This window comes from Cyanistes caeruleus, chromosome 14 (assembly GCF_971803275.1).
Source record: "Cyanistes caeruleus chromosome 14, bCyaCae1.hap1.1, whole genome shotgun sequence".
Taxonomy (NCBI): domain Eukaryota; kingdom Metazoa; phylum Chordata; class Aves; order Passeriformes; family Paridae; genus Cyanistes; species Cyanistes caeruleus.
The window spans coordinates 16,234,808-16,253,757 of NC_141714.1; the positions used below are offsets into that span (position 1 = coordinate 16,234,808).

General features: G+C 45.8%; 1 protein-coding gene across 3 annotated transcripts in view; it reads right to left on the reverse strand.

Annotated features, from left to right (window-relative positions):
• Positions 1–18,232, reverse strand: part of HDX (highly divergent homeobox) — a 40,213-nt gene extending 21,981 nt beyond the window's left edge. The window contains exons 1-5 of one of the 3 annotated variants that reach the window (XM_086850028.1): positions 18,007–18,222; positions 14,235–14,367; positions 10,473–10,619; positions 7,521–8,639; positions 4,379–4,432 (exon numbers count right to left, since the gene is read on the reverse strand). In XM_086850028.1, the coding sequence (XP_086706154.1) occupies positions 4,379–4,432; positions 7,521–8,639; positions 10,473–10,619; positions 14,235–14,261 (1,347 nt within the window). In that variant the 5' untranslated portion in view covers positions 14,262–14,367; positions 18,007–18,222. Of the gene's footprint in view, positions 1–4,378; positions 4,433–7,520; positions 8,640–10,472; positions 10,620–14,234; positions 14,368–17,450; positions 17,702–18,006 lie in introns of those variants that run through there. The other 2 variants (XM_023925923.2, XM_086850029.1) reach the window with 2 other exon arrangements.
• Between the last annotated feature and the right edge of the window lie 718 nt (positions 18,233–18,950).

An 18,950-nucleotide genomic window follows, 5' to 3' on the forward strand; every position in this document is an offset into this window, starting at 1 on the left:
TTACAGATATTCTGTTAATATCTGTTTCTAAATCAAACTCAACTAAAAAGATGAGAAAAAAAAGAGAGAGATATCAGTGCAATGAACAGTCTAGCAAAGAAATGACACTCTGAGCCCCAGTCATCTCACTCTAATTTCCAAACCAGCCCTCAAACCACACAAACTGACAACTCACCCTTCTGGAGCTTTTGAGCTGATTTATGAAACAGCAAATGTTCAGCCTCAAAGTAAACTGATTTTTAGATGGTAATTATCATGATTCTTACTCGATCTATTCATGTCTTCCTCGCATTGGACCAGAAAGTTTTGCAGTTCCTGTTCAGAAAGGCTGCATTCCTTGGCTGCAGGCTCACAACAGACAATAAGCCAGGGTGATTTCTGGCACTGAGGTGCAGCACATCACGTAATAACAAGATGACCAGACTTTGCATTCCTTCAGCATTGCTGGGGGACAAGGAGGTGCTGTTCCCAGCCAGAAGGCCATGCCATGCTTTTATTACCAATGGAGAAATACCTTGAGATATGTAGTAAAATATCTCACAGGAGGGAACACTTTAGTGAGCATTCCAAATGCCACAAAACAGGAACAAGCACAGTGTTCCCACCCAGAGACCTCCAGCTTGGCTCACCTCTCACTGCAGACCCCGACTGTCTCACTCAACACCATCCCACTGACTTGACTAAAGCACCATTTTCTCCCCTCCTGGGAGAGCAGAGGAAGGTGGAGAGAGCTCCACAGGTTCCTCCTGGAATAGTTTTAAAACAAAAGGCAGAGCTGAGGTGCCCTCTGACTGCAGGCAGCTTTAATCCCTGCTGGGCTTTCTCTGTGAAGCTGCTCTGAGGTGTTTGCTCTCAGCTCACGTCGTTTTTCCCGAGTCTTACAGACTCCAGGCCAAGGAGGAGCTTTCTTTAGAGTTGTACTGATGTGTCTCCCCCACAAAATCCAGCTGTGCTGCCATGCCCAGAACAGCTGGGGGCAGGTGTCACACCTCAGCACCTCCACCTGCCCAAAGTGTGTCTGCACCCCTGCGACTGGCAGGGCTCAGAGGGGACACTTTATAAAACTCCATCTCCAGAGTTTTATTCAAAAGCCAGTGTGCAAACAGCGATACAAAAATCAAAATCTAGCACTCTCCACCCATTTCAGATCTTTCCTGCCCCCAAACACATCAGACTGAGAGCCCAGACACCCCAAAGTGAAGCTCAGAGCAGACAAGCCCCCTCTCTCCCCTGAAATAAAACTTCACCACTAAGGCACAGCTTACCCAGAGTCACCAACTGTGTGTCAAATGCTCTCCAGAGCACACCAGTACTTTTAAATCTACCACAAACACAAATCATTCTGCTCAGACCTCAGATGACACAGAACTAAAGCACAGGCAGTGCACTCAAGACTTAAGAACAGCAGTGAAGATATTTTCTCCCTTTTAATTCCCCTTAACTGGTACCTTCACTGCTATTTTTGAATCCTTGTTATCCTTCCACCACCCTGTGAAAAACCAAAAATCAATGCTTTCATAAAGGCCACTTCACATGCATCAGGACAGAATACAGAACTCTGTCATTTCCAAAGACACTCTCACGAGTTACTGAGAGGGTGATATTTCTAGACTAATATTCATTAACAATCAGGATTACATCATCCTACAGCAGAGCTGAGCAGACAAGAAAGAGTTTCTGCAGAACTGCACAGCTTTTATTTCTCTCCTGATACAGTTGAAGGACAGGGCAAGGGAAACAAAACATCAAGGCAGAAGATTAAAAATTCAAAGCATCTAAAAGACAATCTTCTCCATTTTAACCAAAATACAGATTAGTCTTTTTCCTGTTTGAATGGCAGTAATTGCCATAATGGCACTTCTACAACTCTATCCATTCTATTTCTGTTCCCTCACACTCTTTATTCAAAAGAATTTCACAGTTGAAATCAAAGTTTCTAGGAAGTAGGAGTTTTTTCTCCTTTGCTTGTCTTACCCCTGTATGTACACAGCAGTTTTAGAGTGCCAAGTCCTCAACTTGTCTCCTGAAGGAGGCTGATTCTGCACTCAGACTGCAAAGTGCATCCACAAATCTGGACACAGATGTTGTCAAACAGATTGTATTAACCAATGGGGTTTATGCATTTCATTGATTAAAAAGGCAAATGAGTAAAGGTCTAAGCCAAAAGAATTCCCCAATAACCATCCTTAATGGTCTCTCAGTGTAGGAAAGGTATTGGGAGGCTGGGGACAGAGAAGGGAATGAGCTGGGGCAGGGTCTGGAGGCTCAGGAGCAGATGAGTGAGCTGGGAAAGGGGCTCAGCCTGGAGAAAAGGAGGCTCAGGAGGCCCTTGTGGCTCTGCACAGCCCCCTGACAGGAGGGGACAGCCAGGGGATCGGGCTGTGCTCCCAGGGAACAGGGACAGGAGGAGAGGGAACGGCCTCAGGCTGGGCCAGGGGAGGCTCAGGTTGGGTATCAGCAAATGTTTTATCACTGAAAGGTTGTAGAACATTGGAACAGGTTGCCCAGGGCAGGTGTGGAATCACCATCCCTGGAAATGTCCAAAATCATGTGGATGTGGCCCCTGGGGACATGGTGTGGTGATGACCACGCTGATGCTGGGCTGACAGTGGGCCTCAATGATCTTAAAGGTATTTTCAAACCTTAAGGACTCTATGATTAATGAACAGGCACCTCCACATCCTTGAAAGTTTAAAATTTACTCCACAAATATCTTCTACAGCTGGGGCCAGGTATCCACAATGCCCAACACCCCCCCTCAGTGCTGCAGGCAGGGGCCAACATCACCCCACTCCCAGGCCAGTGCTCCCACTGTCAAATCTGAGCTGCCCCTGACACTCACCTGACACCCAGAACAGCACTAAAAACAACCTCAGCAGCAGAATTTGTACCTGACAGATCACACAGCCAACCTGGGTTACCTTACAACTGGATATTGGCTATGGATGGAGTGGCAGGGTAATGGGAGGGAGGGGAAAACCTCCTCAGGTAGCTGTGAAACTCTACCCAAGGACACTCCCCAGTTCCTTGGTGAGATGCTCTAAAAGGCCATTAAGTGATAGAGGGGATGAGCCTTCCAGAAAAGAGCTGCATTTTAAAAAGCCTCCTCAAGAGAATTAGCACTTAGGAAAGAAAAAAGATGGATTGAGCACAACAGGGTTTGTATAAAAGTACCAGTTCCTCTGGGAGATGCTCTTATAAAGTGCTCTCTGTATGAAAAGAAATAAGTGATTGTACCAAACTCTGCAGAAAGTAGAAGTGCTTCAGCTGAGACCTAGAAAAAGTCTGAGAGAAAACACCATTAATGTGATGGTCCTCAGATTCCTACTGATACAGGAAACACTGCCACACTCACACCTTTTGAAGACTAAAGAACTGAAAATAATAAAGGAAAAAGCACTGGATACAGCAAGAGAAAGGCTCTTCCATTGCCTAGACCTCACTGCCAACACAGCAGCCACTGCCAGGGCACTGCCAGGACACTCACTGCAAGGACACTGCCAGGACACTGCCAGAGCACTGCCAGGACATTGCCAGGACACTGCCAGGGCACTCACTGCCAGGACACTGCCAGGACACTGCCAGGACACTGCCAGGACACTGCCAGGACACTGCCAGCTCCACACTGGGGAGTTTGGTTACCACGACAGACACTGCTCCAGATGTTGCTTCTGCCAGAGCTGGACTGAGATAGCAGCCCCTGGAGAGCCTGGCTGTACCATCCCACCTGAGGTTGGATTTCCATGGCAAGGAGGCAGAACTGACACCTCCTCAAAGACAAGCTGGAAATGCTGAGAAGTAACTGAACAGAAGTGTTGGGCAGAGGTTTTTTTCCCCTCAGGCACTTCAGTGGCACAGGACAAAAGCAGGTTCATACCTTGTGTCATGGTTTGGAGTTGTCTGTGAATTGAGGACACAAAACTGGCTGATTCTGCTACTGTGAAATGACATTTATGTGAATAAAATTAAACTTGATTAAGTTTCTACAGCCAGCACTGACTAATTCTGTGCATGTGCAGAGAAGCTGCAGAGGGAGTTACTCTCTTAAGCATTCAGTTACCTCAATTAACAACCACTTCACTTTCAATATAAAAAACATTCTGAGCTCCAAGCTCAATTCAGATGTTGTATTTGAGCTAAGAGCACGATTCCTGCCTGGGCATCACTTCACACTGGATTATAACCTTGACCTGCTTTTAAAGACAAACATCAACTTCACCTCAACTGAAACACTGCACCTGCAGATCATGTTTGTATCAAAGGAAAAAGGGAAAGAACCCACCCAAGGTAAATAGAACTGACATTTTCAAAATGCATTTTTATCAACTTTTCATTGCTTCACTTGATGCATTAAATACTTTAATGGAAATGTACTTACTGCTCTTTTTCTGGAACAACCTGTAATCCAAGGCACAGTAAGGTTTCCTGAAATCTGCAGAAGGGAAGGAGAAAATAAAACAGAAAACAAGAGCAGCTTAGGTTGCTGTGAGAGCCAAGACTGAGATTTCAGCATTCAGTTCTGACACCAATGTCTGTAAACAGGTTAAGATTCAATACCAAAGTCACACTCACCTTTACTGCCAAGAATAAAATACTGTTTCTTTGGGTGAGGGCAAGATAACACAGTGACAACTTGGGTGTTTCTGTACTTTTGGAACCCCAAAACTTGTATTTCACAACAGCAGTTTGCCTTTCCATCTGTCCCAACCTGGCAGGATGAGCAGACTGGAGTCAGACAAGGGCTGAAGACTGAGCTGCCCTCACACCTTTTTCAATTACATCACTTAAACTTCCAGAAAAAATGCTCTCGTGTTTGTCACTGAGTCGTCCAATGTCTGATGTTAAAGATTTGAGTACCAGCAGAAAAATTAGGGATATCAGGATAGAGAAGGAAGGGGAAGGGATGTGAAGGCAAAGGAGAGCTGCTTCCATTCCTATTGCTTCTCCATTATTCCCAGAGGTCAGACTTTATTAAATAAAAATTTCAGGGATGAGGCCAAAACCAGCCCAGTTCATCTCAAGAGAAGTCCCTGAAAGAAGACAATGTGCATGGCACAGCTCTGAGCTGCCTTTGTCAAACAGGCACGAGGGCTGGGCTTGGGAACAAAATAAAAAAAAATCCATAAATTCTCAGCAGTGTTCTTGTCCCTTAGGGTCGGGGGAAGAAACCAAGCCTAAATCCCAATTCGGCCTGGACAGCAGCACAAATAACCTCTCTACTTCAACACACTCGAAGTCAAACTAAGACAAGCAAGTAGGCTGAAGAATTTGTTTACTGAAACTGCTCAGGCATTAAAATTGATCACTTAATTAAATTTAGTCTTAAGTTACACTAACATGAATTTGATTAATTGAACCAGTAAGGAAGCTATAACTAATTGCTAATTAGATACCCCACCAATATATGACAGTAATTACTTCATCAAAACATGAATCACACAGTCCTGACTTTGAAGAAGCATCTGCTTGGATGTTCAACTACTCCAATAATCATTTAGCTCAGGTTTAATCTATTTTTAAATTCAAGAAGATTTCCCCAAGTTTAAGGATTTTCATCTCTGTGCTGATGGATAAATTAGCTAAACATGGGCAATAAAATTAACATAAAGTGACTACAAAAAATGGAAGTGTCATCCTGTACAAGCCTAAAAGGATTCAAGACAGCACCTTAGAAAGTCTTTAATATCCAGAAGTGTCACCTCAGGGGTTCACAGAGTGCATGTTCACAGCAGTAAGAGAATTAACAACATCCTGCTCATCTTTTCTAAGGTTTAAAAGTCTTCTGGAATGACAAGGGATATGAGAGGAAACAGAAGCTCCCTCCATCCACATTCCAAATCCAAAGAACAGAGTGTCTGAGACAGGCAGGGAGGTCAGCTGGGGTACAGATGAATTCCTCACTCATCAAAAAAACAGGTATGTTGTTAAAAGAAAGAAAAAAAAATCCAAAACAAAGTTCCAGAGGTCTTATTCTGATCCATAAAACACCACAAGGACAGATAAAATATCATCTACCATGCACTGTTCTAGCTCTTCAAAAAGACTCAGTTCCTACGCCATAAAACCCCAAAACAAAGTTATTCTGAATTTAATTTAAAAAAAAATTATAATAGAAGAGATCAATCTCTCTAATGCTTTTTCAAGAGTGAAATAAAGCACCATGAGCACACAGCTGATGGAGGCATAATGATTTCACTTCATGAAACTTAAAAAAATGTCCTTAATGACAAGCACTTTTACCAACCCTTTATTGAACTTATCTCCACAGCTTTTCTTCTCCTATGAAATGGGGATGGCAAAAGTAAACAGCATTTCAGGAATTCTATAACCAAGTAAGAAAAGTGACAGCAAACACTGAGAGACCGTGTGAGAGAGTAAAGGAGAGGCCAGCTCATCTGATGGGCCATCTACCCCCTGCATTTACTCTCTGTTCATCAAACCTCTGGTTTACCCAGGAAAGCAATAATTCAGGTAAAAAGTGGCACTGGCTTGGACTCAGAAACATTCTCTCAAATGGTCACTTGATATAGGAACAAGTCAGGAAAAAAAGAAAAGAAAAACAAAAAAAAAACAGGTAAAAAAAACATGACTCACAAAGTCTTGTTCTTTATCCTGGTGAGCAAAGCAGGAAAAGCTGATATGCTGTCAACATGGTTTATTTTCAGGATAAAACAAAAAAGGCAATAACAGGCAAATGCATGCAGGTGACACACACAGAATCATATCCTGTCAGCCTTAAAAGACTTTTACCTCAGTGTCCCCAGGCTATGTCATGCCAGATGGTGCAAAAATCCACTAAAAATACCAGTTTGGATGTTTCCTGCACAAGTATCTCTCCCCTTGTAATATCAAAACCTAAAAAAATGTGTCAAGTGTTGCAGTTTCTCCTAAACATCTTTTACTTCTTCAGTTATCTGCATTTAATTTCCCCTCAGTATCACTAAAGGGGTTTTAGTACAGGAAGAGGAATAAAGGGATTGAATATAAAACTGATTATTTGAATTAGATGCTGTGGGAAAGGAAGCTGAGTTAACTCCCTGACAGGGGATCCTAATCCCTGACAGAGCACAGGTCCAGAGACTGCCACCTGCACAGGGGGTACAGGAGTCCAAGCTGACATTAATGGGGTGAGCAAATGCACAAAACCCTGTCTTGTGCCACGTGTGAGGTGTGGGAACACCCACATGAGTGGCCAGGGCGTGTGCTGGAAAGCCAGGCTTGAGCAACCACCAGCTCGTAGGTATGACCCTTCTGCAGCCAAAATTTAGCCATGGAATCCCTGAAATCCTCACTGATCTTCAATATTTGGCTACCAGGGGCTCAACTGGACAGGCAAAAGTGCTACCACACTGCAGTGCTGCCTGCACTGAGAAGGAATTACCTCCACTAAAGGGCAAAAAAGCAGCACAGACTGCAGAAAGGTGAACCTATTGCTTAATAGCTACCAACTTTGAAAGGAAACAGCATTATCTACAACCTCAGCTTTGAGGTTTGAAAGCAGAGATAAACTGATGAATTACCTGGTAATTATTTTGGTTTTGTGACAGCTTCAGTTGACTTGAAGATGTAAAATGAGGAGAAAAGGTACTTCTGGCCGCGTTGGAAGTGTTATAAATCGTGCTGGATGTTGTGTGCAATGAGGTCCGTGCAGGAAGGTGGAACTCTCTGCTGTGGTAGAGGAGATTGTCAGGCACATCCCTGGCACTGCCCAGCTGTGCCCCACAGCCCCCACTGCGGCCCGGCCCGGCCGCGCTTTGGTTGTCCCAGCGGCCGGAGCCGCTGCCCTCACAGTATCTGGAGCAGCTCTGGATCTGCGCTCCCATGGAGGCCAGCTCCTCCTCGCGGGCGTACTCGTCGTCCACGTCGCCTGTCTCCATCGCGATGGACAGGCAGCTGCCCTCCAGGGAGGGATGTTTCTGCGTCGTGCTCCCCGCCACCAGCCGCTGGGGCTGGTCGGTGACCGCCAGCGAGAACACCTCGCGGATCTCCAGGTTCTGGGTGCCGCACGCGGGGTCCCTGGGGTGAGCCCTCGGCCCGGGGGGCACGTGGGACGCCAGGGCCGCGTGCTCGGGTTTGTGCGAGCGCTGGCACCCCAAGGGCTCGGCCTTGCAGGGCCTGTGGCAAATCATGGGTTTCTGAGGTAACACCAGCTCCGCCGTCTGCACCGAGGAGCTGCCGTAGCTTTTCTTCGTGTGACTGTAGATGGAGTTTGCAGAGTTGAGCACGCTCGTTTGCCTGGCTAGAATAATGGTCTTTTCCCCCACTAAGAGGGAAGCGTTTTTACAGTGGGGTATTTGCCGTCCCAGGGGGATGTGCTGCTGCTGGAAGTCTGCGTCGCTCCTGCCCGGGAGCCGTGGGATGGAGGTTTTGTGCAGCTCCGCCACGGAGGCGTTCGTGTACTTGGAGGCTCCGGGCCGGCCCGAAGAGCTGGCAGAGCTGTAGATACCAGTCACTATCACGTCGTTGTTAGAAGAGGTCCAAGAGGATTGCTGGCTTTGGGATCGAGCAATATTTACCACATTTCTCACTGCTGCCTCCGGGGGCATGGAGGGAGTGGCAGGGGCAGTCCCTGGGGGAATGCCCCCAGATTCCGTGGCGATCTTGCTGCTCATCTTCCGCCGCTTGTTGCCAACCCACGTCTGCGAACGACGACAGCGACGACAACAAACACAAAACAAAGCGTCAAGGAGGCAGAAAAAAATCAGCAATTCCATTTTTAAGCAGATTTGCTGACATGTTAAGCATTTGAGTTGAGACCTAAGTTTACAAGTATGTAAATATTTGCAAATATTGTGAATATGACGGGGTAGAAATCCAGGCCTCTCCTCCTTGGGATCCACAACACCAGCCTCAATTCCAAAGCCCCATCTCCTCAAAAATTCTGAGACTCTCATGCCTCCTGTCTTCAAGTTACCCTTGAGATTTATTTCATCGACAGCACCGTGACTAATTTCCTACAGGAAAACAAACATCCCTGCCATACACAATTCCACTCTACTAATTTTTTTGGTCAAATTTTACAAAATGTCAAATTTGAGGCACAATTTGTAACATGCAGTAAAATGTCAGTTACTGGTCAGCTTTGCCTCTGCTGAGAGTCTCAGTCTCCTGACCAATTGTATTTAGGGAATTCATGTGTCTATTACAATCCTATCTGCAAGTGCCAGCTGCAACATCATTTTGCAAAGAACTAATCACTCTCCAGGAGTTTTATAGGGAAAAAAAGAAAAAAAGTTAAAAAAGGGGACATTAAGAGAAGCATAAATGAGGGGTGTAAAGAGAAAGGTGAGATCATGCTAAAATAGGACAAATGCAGGACAAAAACTGGATCTGTTTCCACTGCACTTCCTAAGTAAGAAGTAGTTTAAGTGCAGCAAATCAGGGCTCAGAAAGGGAAGAAATCAGAAGGAATGATACTTGAGTGCAGGAAGGGAAACGGAGAGGGAAAGGAAACATGAAGATGGAGAGAACTGCAAGGAGAGGGGAGCTGGGCTGCCTCCTCTAGGACATGCAATCAGCACAAAAATAGCAAACCAGGCCCGGCTGCACCATCAGCATCCAGATTCCTGTTACAACTGCCCCAGGAGCCTGAATCCCTGGCTGACTTTCACAGCTCCTACCACCTCGAGCTGAGAAAGTAACTTTTAATGTTTCCAGAGTGTTCTGAGGGAGGGGGATGCAGGTAAGAATTTGGATTTGGGCTGTTCTTGTCAATGTGCCACTGTTAAACCAAATAAAAACCAACCTAGACTTGTCCCACTTGCTCCTCCTCAGTGTCCAGTGTCACAGCAGCTCCTGGGAGCTCCACCACCCTTTGTTATTTTTCCATCTAATGCCTCAGGATTTCTATTTCTGCTCTCGGATAACAGCCATTTTGTTGTCTAGTGTTTCACAAAGGGATTATTATTTCCCTTCCCATGGAATTCATAGACTCTGGAAGAGCTCCTGTTAGCACTGGGACATTCTTGTTTTATAGGAAAAGAATGTCCTCACTGTAAATAACCACAAGGGAGCACAATATTTATGACTGTGATGTGGAATACAAGTGTGACAGTGCATCAAAAGAAATAGTTCCACAATTGTTTGCCCCAAGTATATTAATTTATAGAAACTTATTTAGCTTAAAAATAGTTTCTTGATAACGTGACCTTGCTTTGATACATTATATGAAGTTTCTATAGGGCGAATCAACTCATAATTTTGTGAATAATAATTTAAAAAATCCCAACAAAAGACAAAGAACAAAAAACGACTCCTTGTGCAACCCAGGCCCCTGCTAAATTCAACAGTCATGTGAAGTTATTTCAGTGAAAACAAACTCTAAATAGGCTCCCTGGGTAAAAATGAATGTCACACACAAACAGAAGTCTGATTTAAGACAAGGATAAAGTTAGAGACTCTGGACCTGCCTATATCTTATGTAAAGCAATGAATGTGTATGCTTAACAAATCTGGAAGGCCTCAGTACTTACCCTGACCACGCTGAAATCCAGTTTAGTTTCTTGTGCACACTGTAATATGAGCTGAAAGCAATTTTTACTTTGATTTGTCATTCCATTTTCATAGTAACGCTGTAATATCCTTTGTTGTTCTACAGTAAATACAGAACGCAGATTCATCTGAAAGGAAAAGGAGATACTCTGAAAACTGGAATGGAAACTGTAACACTTGCAGGATGCACAGGCTCTCATTTATGCCTGTGATAACACTGAGGATTGACATGTTTTCTCTACAGAATCTTTTACCAACACTCTTCCTGACTTTCCAAGAAAGCCTCTTGCAATCAGCCTTGTGACAGACTCAAGCTGAACAGGTGAACTGGATGTTTGGAGCAACAGTGACTGCTTTTCATAAGTAAATAAATATTCCAAGATATTGCTAAGTTCATGAGGTTCTAGTTTGAAAGTAAACGTTTCTCCTTTAAAAATATAAATGAAATAAAGGCATTGGGCAAAACAGAGAAACATCAGCAGCTCTGATATCAGCAGGTCTGTTGCCCATCCCTAACAAAAAATAAATAAATCTGGTGTATCTGGCAGTCTGGTATAAAATCAAGGTGACTGTTTGACACGAGTCAAGTTTCCACTGTTTCCAACTTCAGCAATTCCTGCACTCCACAAGAGCCAGTCCTTCTGCTGTGTCAGTACTGGCACTTCCCATTGCAAAGTCACAAGGATCGAGGATCAAAGACCAATCTGGGGGAAAATCCCCAAGGAAGGGCTTTGGGAAGCCCTGGCCCTGCCTACCCAGTTTAACAAACGCTCCAGTTTTGCAGAGCAGGGGCACCCATGTCCCAGGCTGAGAAAGGTTCTGCTGCTGTGACACCCCCTGAAGGCTGGAAATCTGAATTTTTAAGAACATGTAAGGGTTATTTTCCTGGGATATAACCAGCACTGGCTTTGGGACCTTGAGATGTGTTCCTGCTCCTTGGCTTTGTCTAAAGTGGTGCTCAGGAACTCAGCCAGGATAAGAGCCCCAGGTTCCTCCTGGGTCAGCAGCAACTCCTCAGCTCAGCTCCCCTGAGTTTCACTGTGAGGACTCACCTCCCAGGGAGTGCTGGCCTGGACAGGGCAGCACTTTGAGGAACACATTAAACCAGATATTGCCATGATAAGTGTGAAAATTCATGCCCTGGATTGGGAAAGGCAAACATTATTGCCAATATTATCATTATTACCAAACACACAATATAGTCCTAACGGCATACTGGAGTTTGATGCTCCTGTTACACAATCTACAAAGGCAGAGAAGGTAATCCTCTGAGCAGACACCAGAAAAGAAGAGCCCCATCATCACAGATTTTCAAGACAGAACCTTTTTTGTGTTGAGATAATGCAACTGCCAGCCAGGAACAACTTGCATCCAACTTGGTGCCTTGGGAAGCAAAAACGTCACCAGCCACATGTTATTTTAATGCAGTAGATTCACCACAATACAGAATGAACCACAGGCAAGAAACCTGCCATCATCCTGTAGGAAAATAAAAGGGATGAGGGAACCCTTTGCAGCCAAGCATTTTTGAAAATTCTGAATGGAAAGGATCTACCTAATCTTTACACAAGAGCTGATTCTAATATAAAGTAAATAAAATTATTAAGGGCTCAAAAGCATAAGAAGATATCCAACTGGTTTCACTTTATTCTCCAAGATGATTATACAATGTAATGGTTAGGAGTTCAACAGGCCTGTATGAAGAAGGAGATTGATATCTAGAATTTGGAGTAAACTGCTTGTAGGCCAGAGCTTTGACTTCAGAGTTTACTTTCCTTTCTATGTCAACAGGCAATAGAAAAATCAGTAACTACCAATTTGTAAAAATTACTGTTTCTTTGAAATAACAGATAAAATAGAAGATGAATTTTCAATCCCATGTTTTACCTCTGTTCTCAACTCTTATTTACCCTCTCAATCCAGTGCATTATTAAATGCAGCACCAACTGCATTACAAGACAGGTTTGCCCAAGTTCTGCCTCCCCCAGAACACTCATTCAGTCACAGCCAGAGCTGGGCAAAGGAGAATCTTGTTCTGAATAATCTACTCCTTAAAGAAATTTATAGCAAGCAACAGAAGAGACAATTATTAGTCCATTAACAAATCAATAAAGTTCATAATAATCTACTTTGTCATGCTGAGAACTGCCTTCAGATCTCCCATGTGGATACACAACGATGAGGCCACCGACTGATTTACATCACTTTGAAGGAACATAGAAGAGTTAATTTTGTGATCCTTTTTCCTCCTGAATGATTGGCAGGACCCAGCTTCCACTCCTGTCTACTCTTCTTCCAGAACCAGTGCTCCTGTTTTATTTAGTGGAGCTTAGTTCCCACAAATGACCCTATCAGAACTAGTTCTGAAACTTCCATCTTTCCCATTCCAGCTGAAGTCATCCCAAAGCTCCAGCATTTCCATACTCAGGCTCATCACATCATGCCCTCCACACAGTTCACCAACTGCAGTGAAAACTCTTCCAATGGCAAGATAAATTTTTAAAGCCAGACCTGATGACCTGCGAGGGAAGACCTGTGTCAGGACATATTTTTTAATTATGTGGATTTCTGTATCCAAGGTCACTTCTGTGTTAAAATACTTTCATTGCTGTGTTTGACATCTGTAATTTAGATAAAAACAGGGTGGAGCCTTTTGATTAAATCACTTGACCTTCAGACAAACCCTTGAGCATTGCATGACAGGCTTGGCCCAGCTAAGCTCAGGAGAGGTCATGCTTTGCTTTAATAAATCTTTTTTGCAGTGGATTTTAATCACCCCTGAACTACAACTGCCAACCAAAGTCCTGGTAAGATTCTTTGGTAGCCTCTGCCTTGAATCCAGTAAAGCAGAGCTCAAAGGATCCCTGCAGAGACCATTAGAAACTGATTTAAATAAACAGATTACAGGATCCTCCAGCCAGAGTTATGAACTGAGTCATAACCTCAACTTACATTCCAACATCTAAACCTTCAAATAAGCAGGTGAGATTTATTAAAGCTTTTTGTGTCTTGGATATAACAAATCCTCAGTCAACAGACAGTCCTGCACCATTTTCCACCGATTTCATACCAGTGTGAAGGACACCTGGCAATATTCTATCTCTGGCAGGTTCAAAGGTCTCTGACACTATGTCATGTGTAAAACGCAGATGGAAATCAGTTTGCCATCAGCAGTTCTTAAGGGCTGATTCTGAATATCTAAAGCAGTACCCTGTGTTGAATAAACCAATTGAGAGATGTTTGGGAGCTCCCCTAGAAAACCACAGAGTCCAGAGCCATCCCATTAATCCAGGAAGGGCTGCCTCTGCATATCCCACCTGCACAGGCAACAAGTTCTGCTCACTTCCCTTGCCTGTTACACCTGGGAATTCACCTACAGTGAGTATTCACACAGCTGTAAGAACAGAGTGTTACTGTCTCTGAGACAAATTAATTCAGGATACATTCATCAAAGGATTATGCTGATTATTTTTTTGGAAAGTATTACATGTTTAGCATCAGTTTTCATAATTAGAACAAGATATGAACTCTTACATTTTTTTTTTTTAACACAGGAAGTAACTTGCAAAGTGCTGAAATTACTGAACATTGGGGCAGCCACATCAGCATGAAGGAAATCAGCAGGTCACACACCTTCATCACAGACTATTATTCAAAACAACCTCAGCATCTTCCAAGGAAATAAACTCTTTTTCCCAATTTGTGCATCTACAGAGCACTCCATTCTCTTCAGGATTTCTCACCTTTGTCTCGAACCTCAGAATCCACATGGATTTTTATTATAATTTCATTTTGATCTTGACTTGCCAAGCTTAGCAAACATGCATGTGAGCTTTTGGGAAGCCGGGTGTCCAGCTGGTTGGCAACACATTGGCACTGAAAAGAGAGTTTGTTACAGAAAAGAACTCTGTGAAATTTAATAAAAATCAGGTAAAGCATTATGCAAACAAATTTCATGAATGTAGTACGTTGAATTTTCACTTTAATAAAAGACAGAGGTGGCAAAGCTGTATTTAAGGATTCAACATCTGCCTGCTCTAATAAAATAAAGCAGCCTTGGCCAAGTGTGTTGGCGTCTCTGGCAGTCCAAAGAATAACCTATGGCAGCTGAAAATGCAGCTTTTTCAGGATTTCCCTTGCCCCTGCTACTTGTCCTAGGCCAACCAACACTGGTGACTCTCCACTCCTGTGGAGCCTGCTGTGAACCCAACAATATAAAGATGTTTTCACTGCCTTTCTGAACTGAACACTAATTCAAAAATTTGCTCATTGTGAGATCCCTCTGCTGTGTCGTGGTTTGGGGGGTGTAAATGGAGTGCAAGTGCTGTCAGGCACTGGGAGATCCCAGGGAGGTGACTGACAAGGACAAAGATGGGAGCTCCATGGCTTTCAGTTTGTCCCAAGGACAATTCCATGGACACCCTGAGACCCTGAGACACTGGGGTTGTTCTTACAGATGAACTTTTCCAGGCCTCCTTAGTGGTTTGAGCAACTTCTCCTCAGTTATTTCCCTTCCATCCCTTCTCCAGGAAGAGCGAGAATGAGGAGAGAGAGAGAGCAGGAGGACCTCCAGCACAGTTTGCTCCTGAAGCCATGGCTTGCCTCATGGAACAGGTACTCAGTGCACGATCCCACAGTGTCTGCTGCAAATCCAGCCCTTCCACCCCAGTGACTTCATCCAACATTCCAAAACCAGGAATCTCTCCAGGGAGACCTGGTGAAGCCAGTTCATTCCTTTTTAGCAACTAATGGAAACAACTCAATGTCAAGGAGTGCCACAAAACAAAGAACAACTATAAAGAAATGGGAAAAATAATGTAATCAAATAATTCAGGAGTTACTGAGCTGTTCTGCAATTATTTGAGATCTGGGGGCAAAAATAAAGAAAAAATAAAGGAGAAGCATAAGAAGGAAAAATAATTTATGCCTACAATGTACAGCAGTATGATCTTAGTCCCCAAAAGTCCTTAAATATTTGGATTGCTGAATCAAGTAAACATTTAAAAGGTAAATCTTTAATAGTAATTAATTTGAAAAATGGGAAACAAACCCATAATTATATTCACTTCAAACAGCAACAGAAACTAGTCTTGGATGTCAAATAAATAATAAATAAATCAATTAACTCAAGAGTACAAGCCACAAGGAAATAACTAAGTATAAAAATATTTATGGTATAACACATTCTAAAACTGTCAGGGATTAACACAGAGAGATAAAAGGGAACAATCAGTTTCTGAGAATTTTCTTTTTTAACTTCAGCTCCAATAAGGCATTTGCCTAGAAAAAAGTCACCTTACAAAGACTATTTCTGTTCTAGTCTCTCCATCTGTAAGAGGTACAACAAGAAAATCAGCACACTCCCAATTTATCTTTTTTTTTGTTCCCTCCACAGATCTCCAGTGGCAAAAAATAGCAAGTCTTAGTGCCAATATAAATCTGAGACAAAACTGTGGTAAGAAAACTACCACAGACATAAATAAAACAAGACTGCAGTAGTGACACTATTCCTCCAGCTTTAGAAACTTGAACTGAAATAATCTCATTCACTTTCCATGGCTGCCAAAAACTCACCATTTCTTGCACATCCCAAATGGAAAGAAAACAACCAACCAACAAACCCCCAGCTTACATGGTCAAGCAACAACCTTTAATAATCTGAATTTTAGGTTGGTGCCTCTTTCCTACACAGGCCAAACCAGTTACAACCACTCACTCCAAGTGCAGTAGATGAGGCTGATGCTTGGGTGAGTGTAATGTACAGACCAGCTTGTAAAACTACTTTTAAATATCCGTGACTTGCAGCATAATTGCTTTCCTCTCCACTAAGTACAGTGTTTGTAGGATTGCATTACAGCCCTACCTATAAAATGCAGCCCTTTATTAGGGACAAATTAGACAGCCCTCAGTAACTTAATAACATAATAACCCATGACCACAACACTGCAGGTTTATGCATCCCATCCTGCTTTATTAATGCAAATGAGACTCCTGACTGCAGCTGGATTAGCCACGTGTTTTAAATAAAGCATGTACGTGTTTTGTAAGATCTATGTCTTACAAAAAGGGAAGAAACATTAAAATGCAGTGTTACTCTGAATATGTGAGCTGCTTCAGGGCTCCAGCTGGGAGGACACAGTTAGATGAGTTATGTGTGATCCCAAAGAATGAGAAACACCAGGCTAAGAGGGCAGGGGACAGGGTTGGGGACTGTTGGGGCAGGCGAGTGCCACACAAGCACTTCCAGGGGTGAGACCTCCAGAGCTGCACAGCCACGGACACGTCCTCAAACACCTGAGGGATAAAAGTGTGGCAGCACAAGGTCCCCTGTCCAACCACCATGACTGGCATGATATCATGGAATCACAGAGGGGTTTGGGTTGGAAGGGACCTTAAAGTTCATCTTCTTCCACACCCCTGCCAAAATGGGCACACTGAGGCACCGGGGCACTAAGGGATGAGGCAACTCGACACAAGAGGACACAGGCTTTGCCAAGGTAGGTTTAGGCTGGACATTAGGAAGAAATCCTTCATGGAACGGGTGATAAGACATTGGAATGAGCTGGCCAGGGAGGTTTGGAGTCCCCATCCCTAGTGTCTAAGGAAAGCCTGGACATGGCACTCAGTGCTCTGGGCTGGGTGACAAAGTGGGCATCGGGCCCAGGCTGGACTCGGTGACCTCAGAGGTCTTTCCCAGCCTCAGGGATGCTGGGATCCTATGACTGAGGCACCGGGGAATGAGGAAATCAGCGATGACAGGACCTGTGCCACGGGAGGTTTAGGATCGACATTATAAACAATTTCTCCACAGAAAGGGTGGACAGACATTAGAATGGTCTGCCCAGGGAGGAGGTAGAGTGCCCGTCCCTGAAGTGTTTAAATCAAGGCTGGACGTGGCACTGAGTGCCGCTCGGTGACAGGGGGTGCAGGGGACCCCGGCGTGTTTCCCAGGCTCTCACGTTTCTGCGCCCGAGATGTTTCTGTAACCGAGATGTTTCTGTAACCGAGATGTTTCTGTGCCCGAGATGTTTCTCGGGCCGAGATGTTTCTGTAACCGAGATGTTTCTGTGCCTGTCACTGAAGCACCCGTGGCTGAGGGGCCGCTGCCGGCCGGGCGCGCACGCGCAGAGCGGCCCCGGCCGGCGCAGGCGCGCGGGCGCACCCCCGGCGCGCGCGGAGCGGCTGCGCGCGCACGCGCAGTTCCCCCGGCAGCTCCCGGCGCGTGCCCGGCGCTGCCCCCCCCCGCTCGGGGCCGCGCCGGGGGGGGGGGGGGGGGGGGGGGGGCGGGAGGCGCAGCAGCGCCTGCGCGCGCCGGGCGGGTCCGCGCGCGGGGCCTCCCCCCACCCCCACCACCGGGCCCGGGGGAGTTGGGGGGGGCATCGCCGGCATAATCATCATCATCACCATCATCACCATCATCATCACGATCTTCTTCCTCCTCCCCTCCCGCCCGGGGGCCCCGCCGCGCTCCCCTACACCCCCCACCGGGAGGGGGGGGGGCTCCCCCGCGCTTACCGTGTAGCGCGGGGCCGGCGCGGGGGCTCCGGGCTCGGCCGAGCTCGGCTGGGTCGGTCCCGGCGTCACACAATGAAATCAGCGGCCCCGATCATTAATTCTCATCATGATCGTGACGTGCGCGCAGACAGCGGCCAATGGCGCGCTGCGATCAGCGCGGCCCGGACGGCGCCCGCCCCCGCCGCCCGCCGGGGGGGCGCGCACGGGAGCGCCGGCACCGGGCGGGGACGGGGCGGCCACAGGGCAGGCCCCGCACCGGCCCCCCAACTCTGCACCGGCCCCGAACCACGCACCGAGCCCGGGCCGCGGGGCACGGCCGGCATCACCCCTAGGAGTGATCCTGGAAAGCGATCCCTGAGATTTCGGGGGCAGAGAGAGAGAGAGAGAGAGAGGGAAGGAGTCCGCAATCCCTGTAAAAGACTCCAAGAGGGTGGTGCCAGGCTCTGTCCAGGGACAGGACAAGGAGCACCGCCCATAAACCACAACACAAGAAGTTCCACCTCAACACGAGGAAGAACTTCTTTCCGTGAGGGTGGCAGAGCCCGGGGAGGGTGTAGACTCTCTCTGGAGACATCCCAAACCCGCCTGGACATCCTCCTGTGTCACCTGCTCCAGGTGACCCTGCCTTGGACTGGGTGATCTCCAGAAGCCCCTTCCAGTCCCAGCCATGCTGTGATTCTGTGGATGGCCATCCCTGTGTCCCTGAGCCCAAACCTGGGCTCATAAGGCGGTTGTGCCCAGTGAAATCCAAAAAGCTCTATGAAGGACCTCATTTGCATCAATATTATGGCACACAATAAATAAATTTTATTTCCCAGGATGGATACATTTGGTCTGGGACGGGAGGAAATGCCAGTGTTTCCAGGTGGGCATAACAGGGCAGGTACCCCGTGGGGCCAGACACCTCCCTGGGGCCGAGGCCAGCACGGTGACAACACAAACCA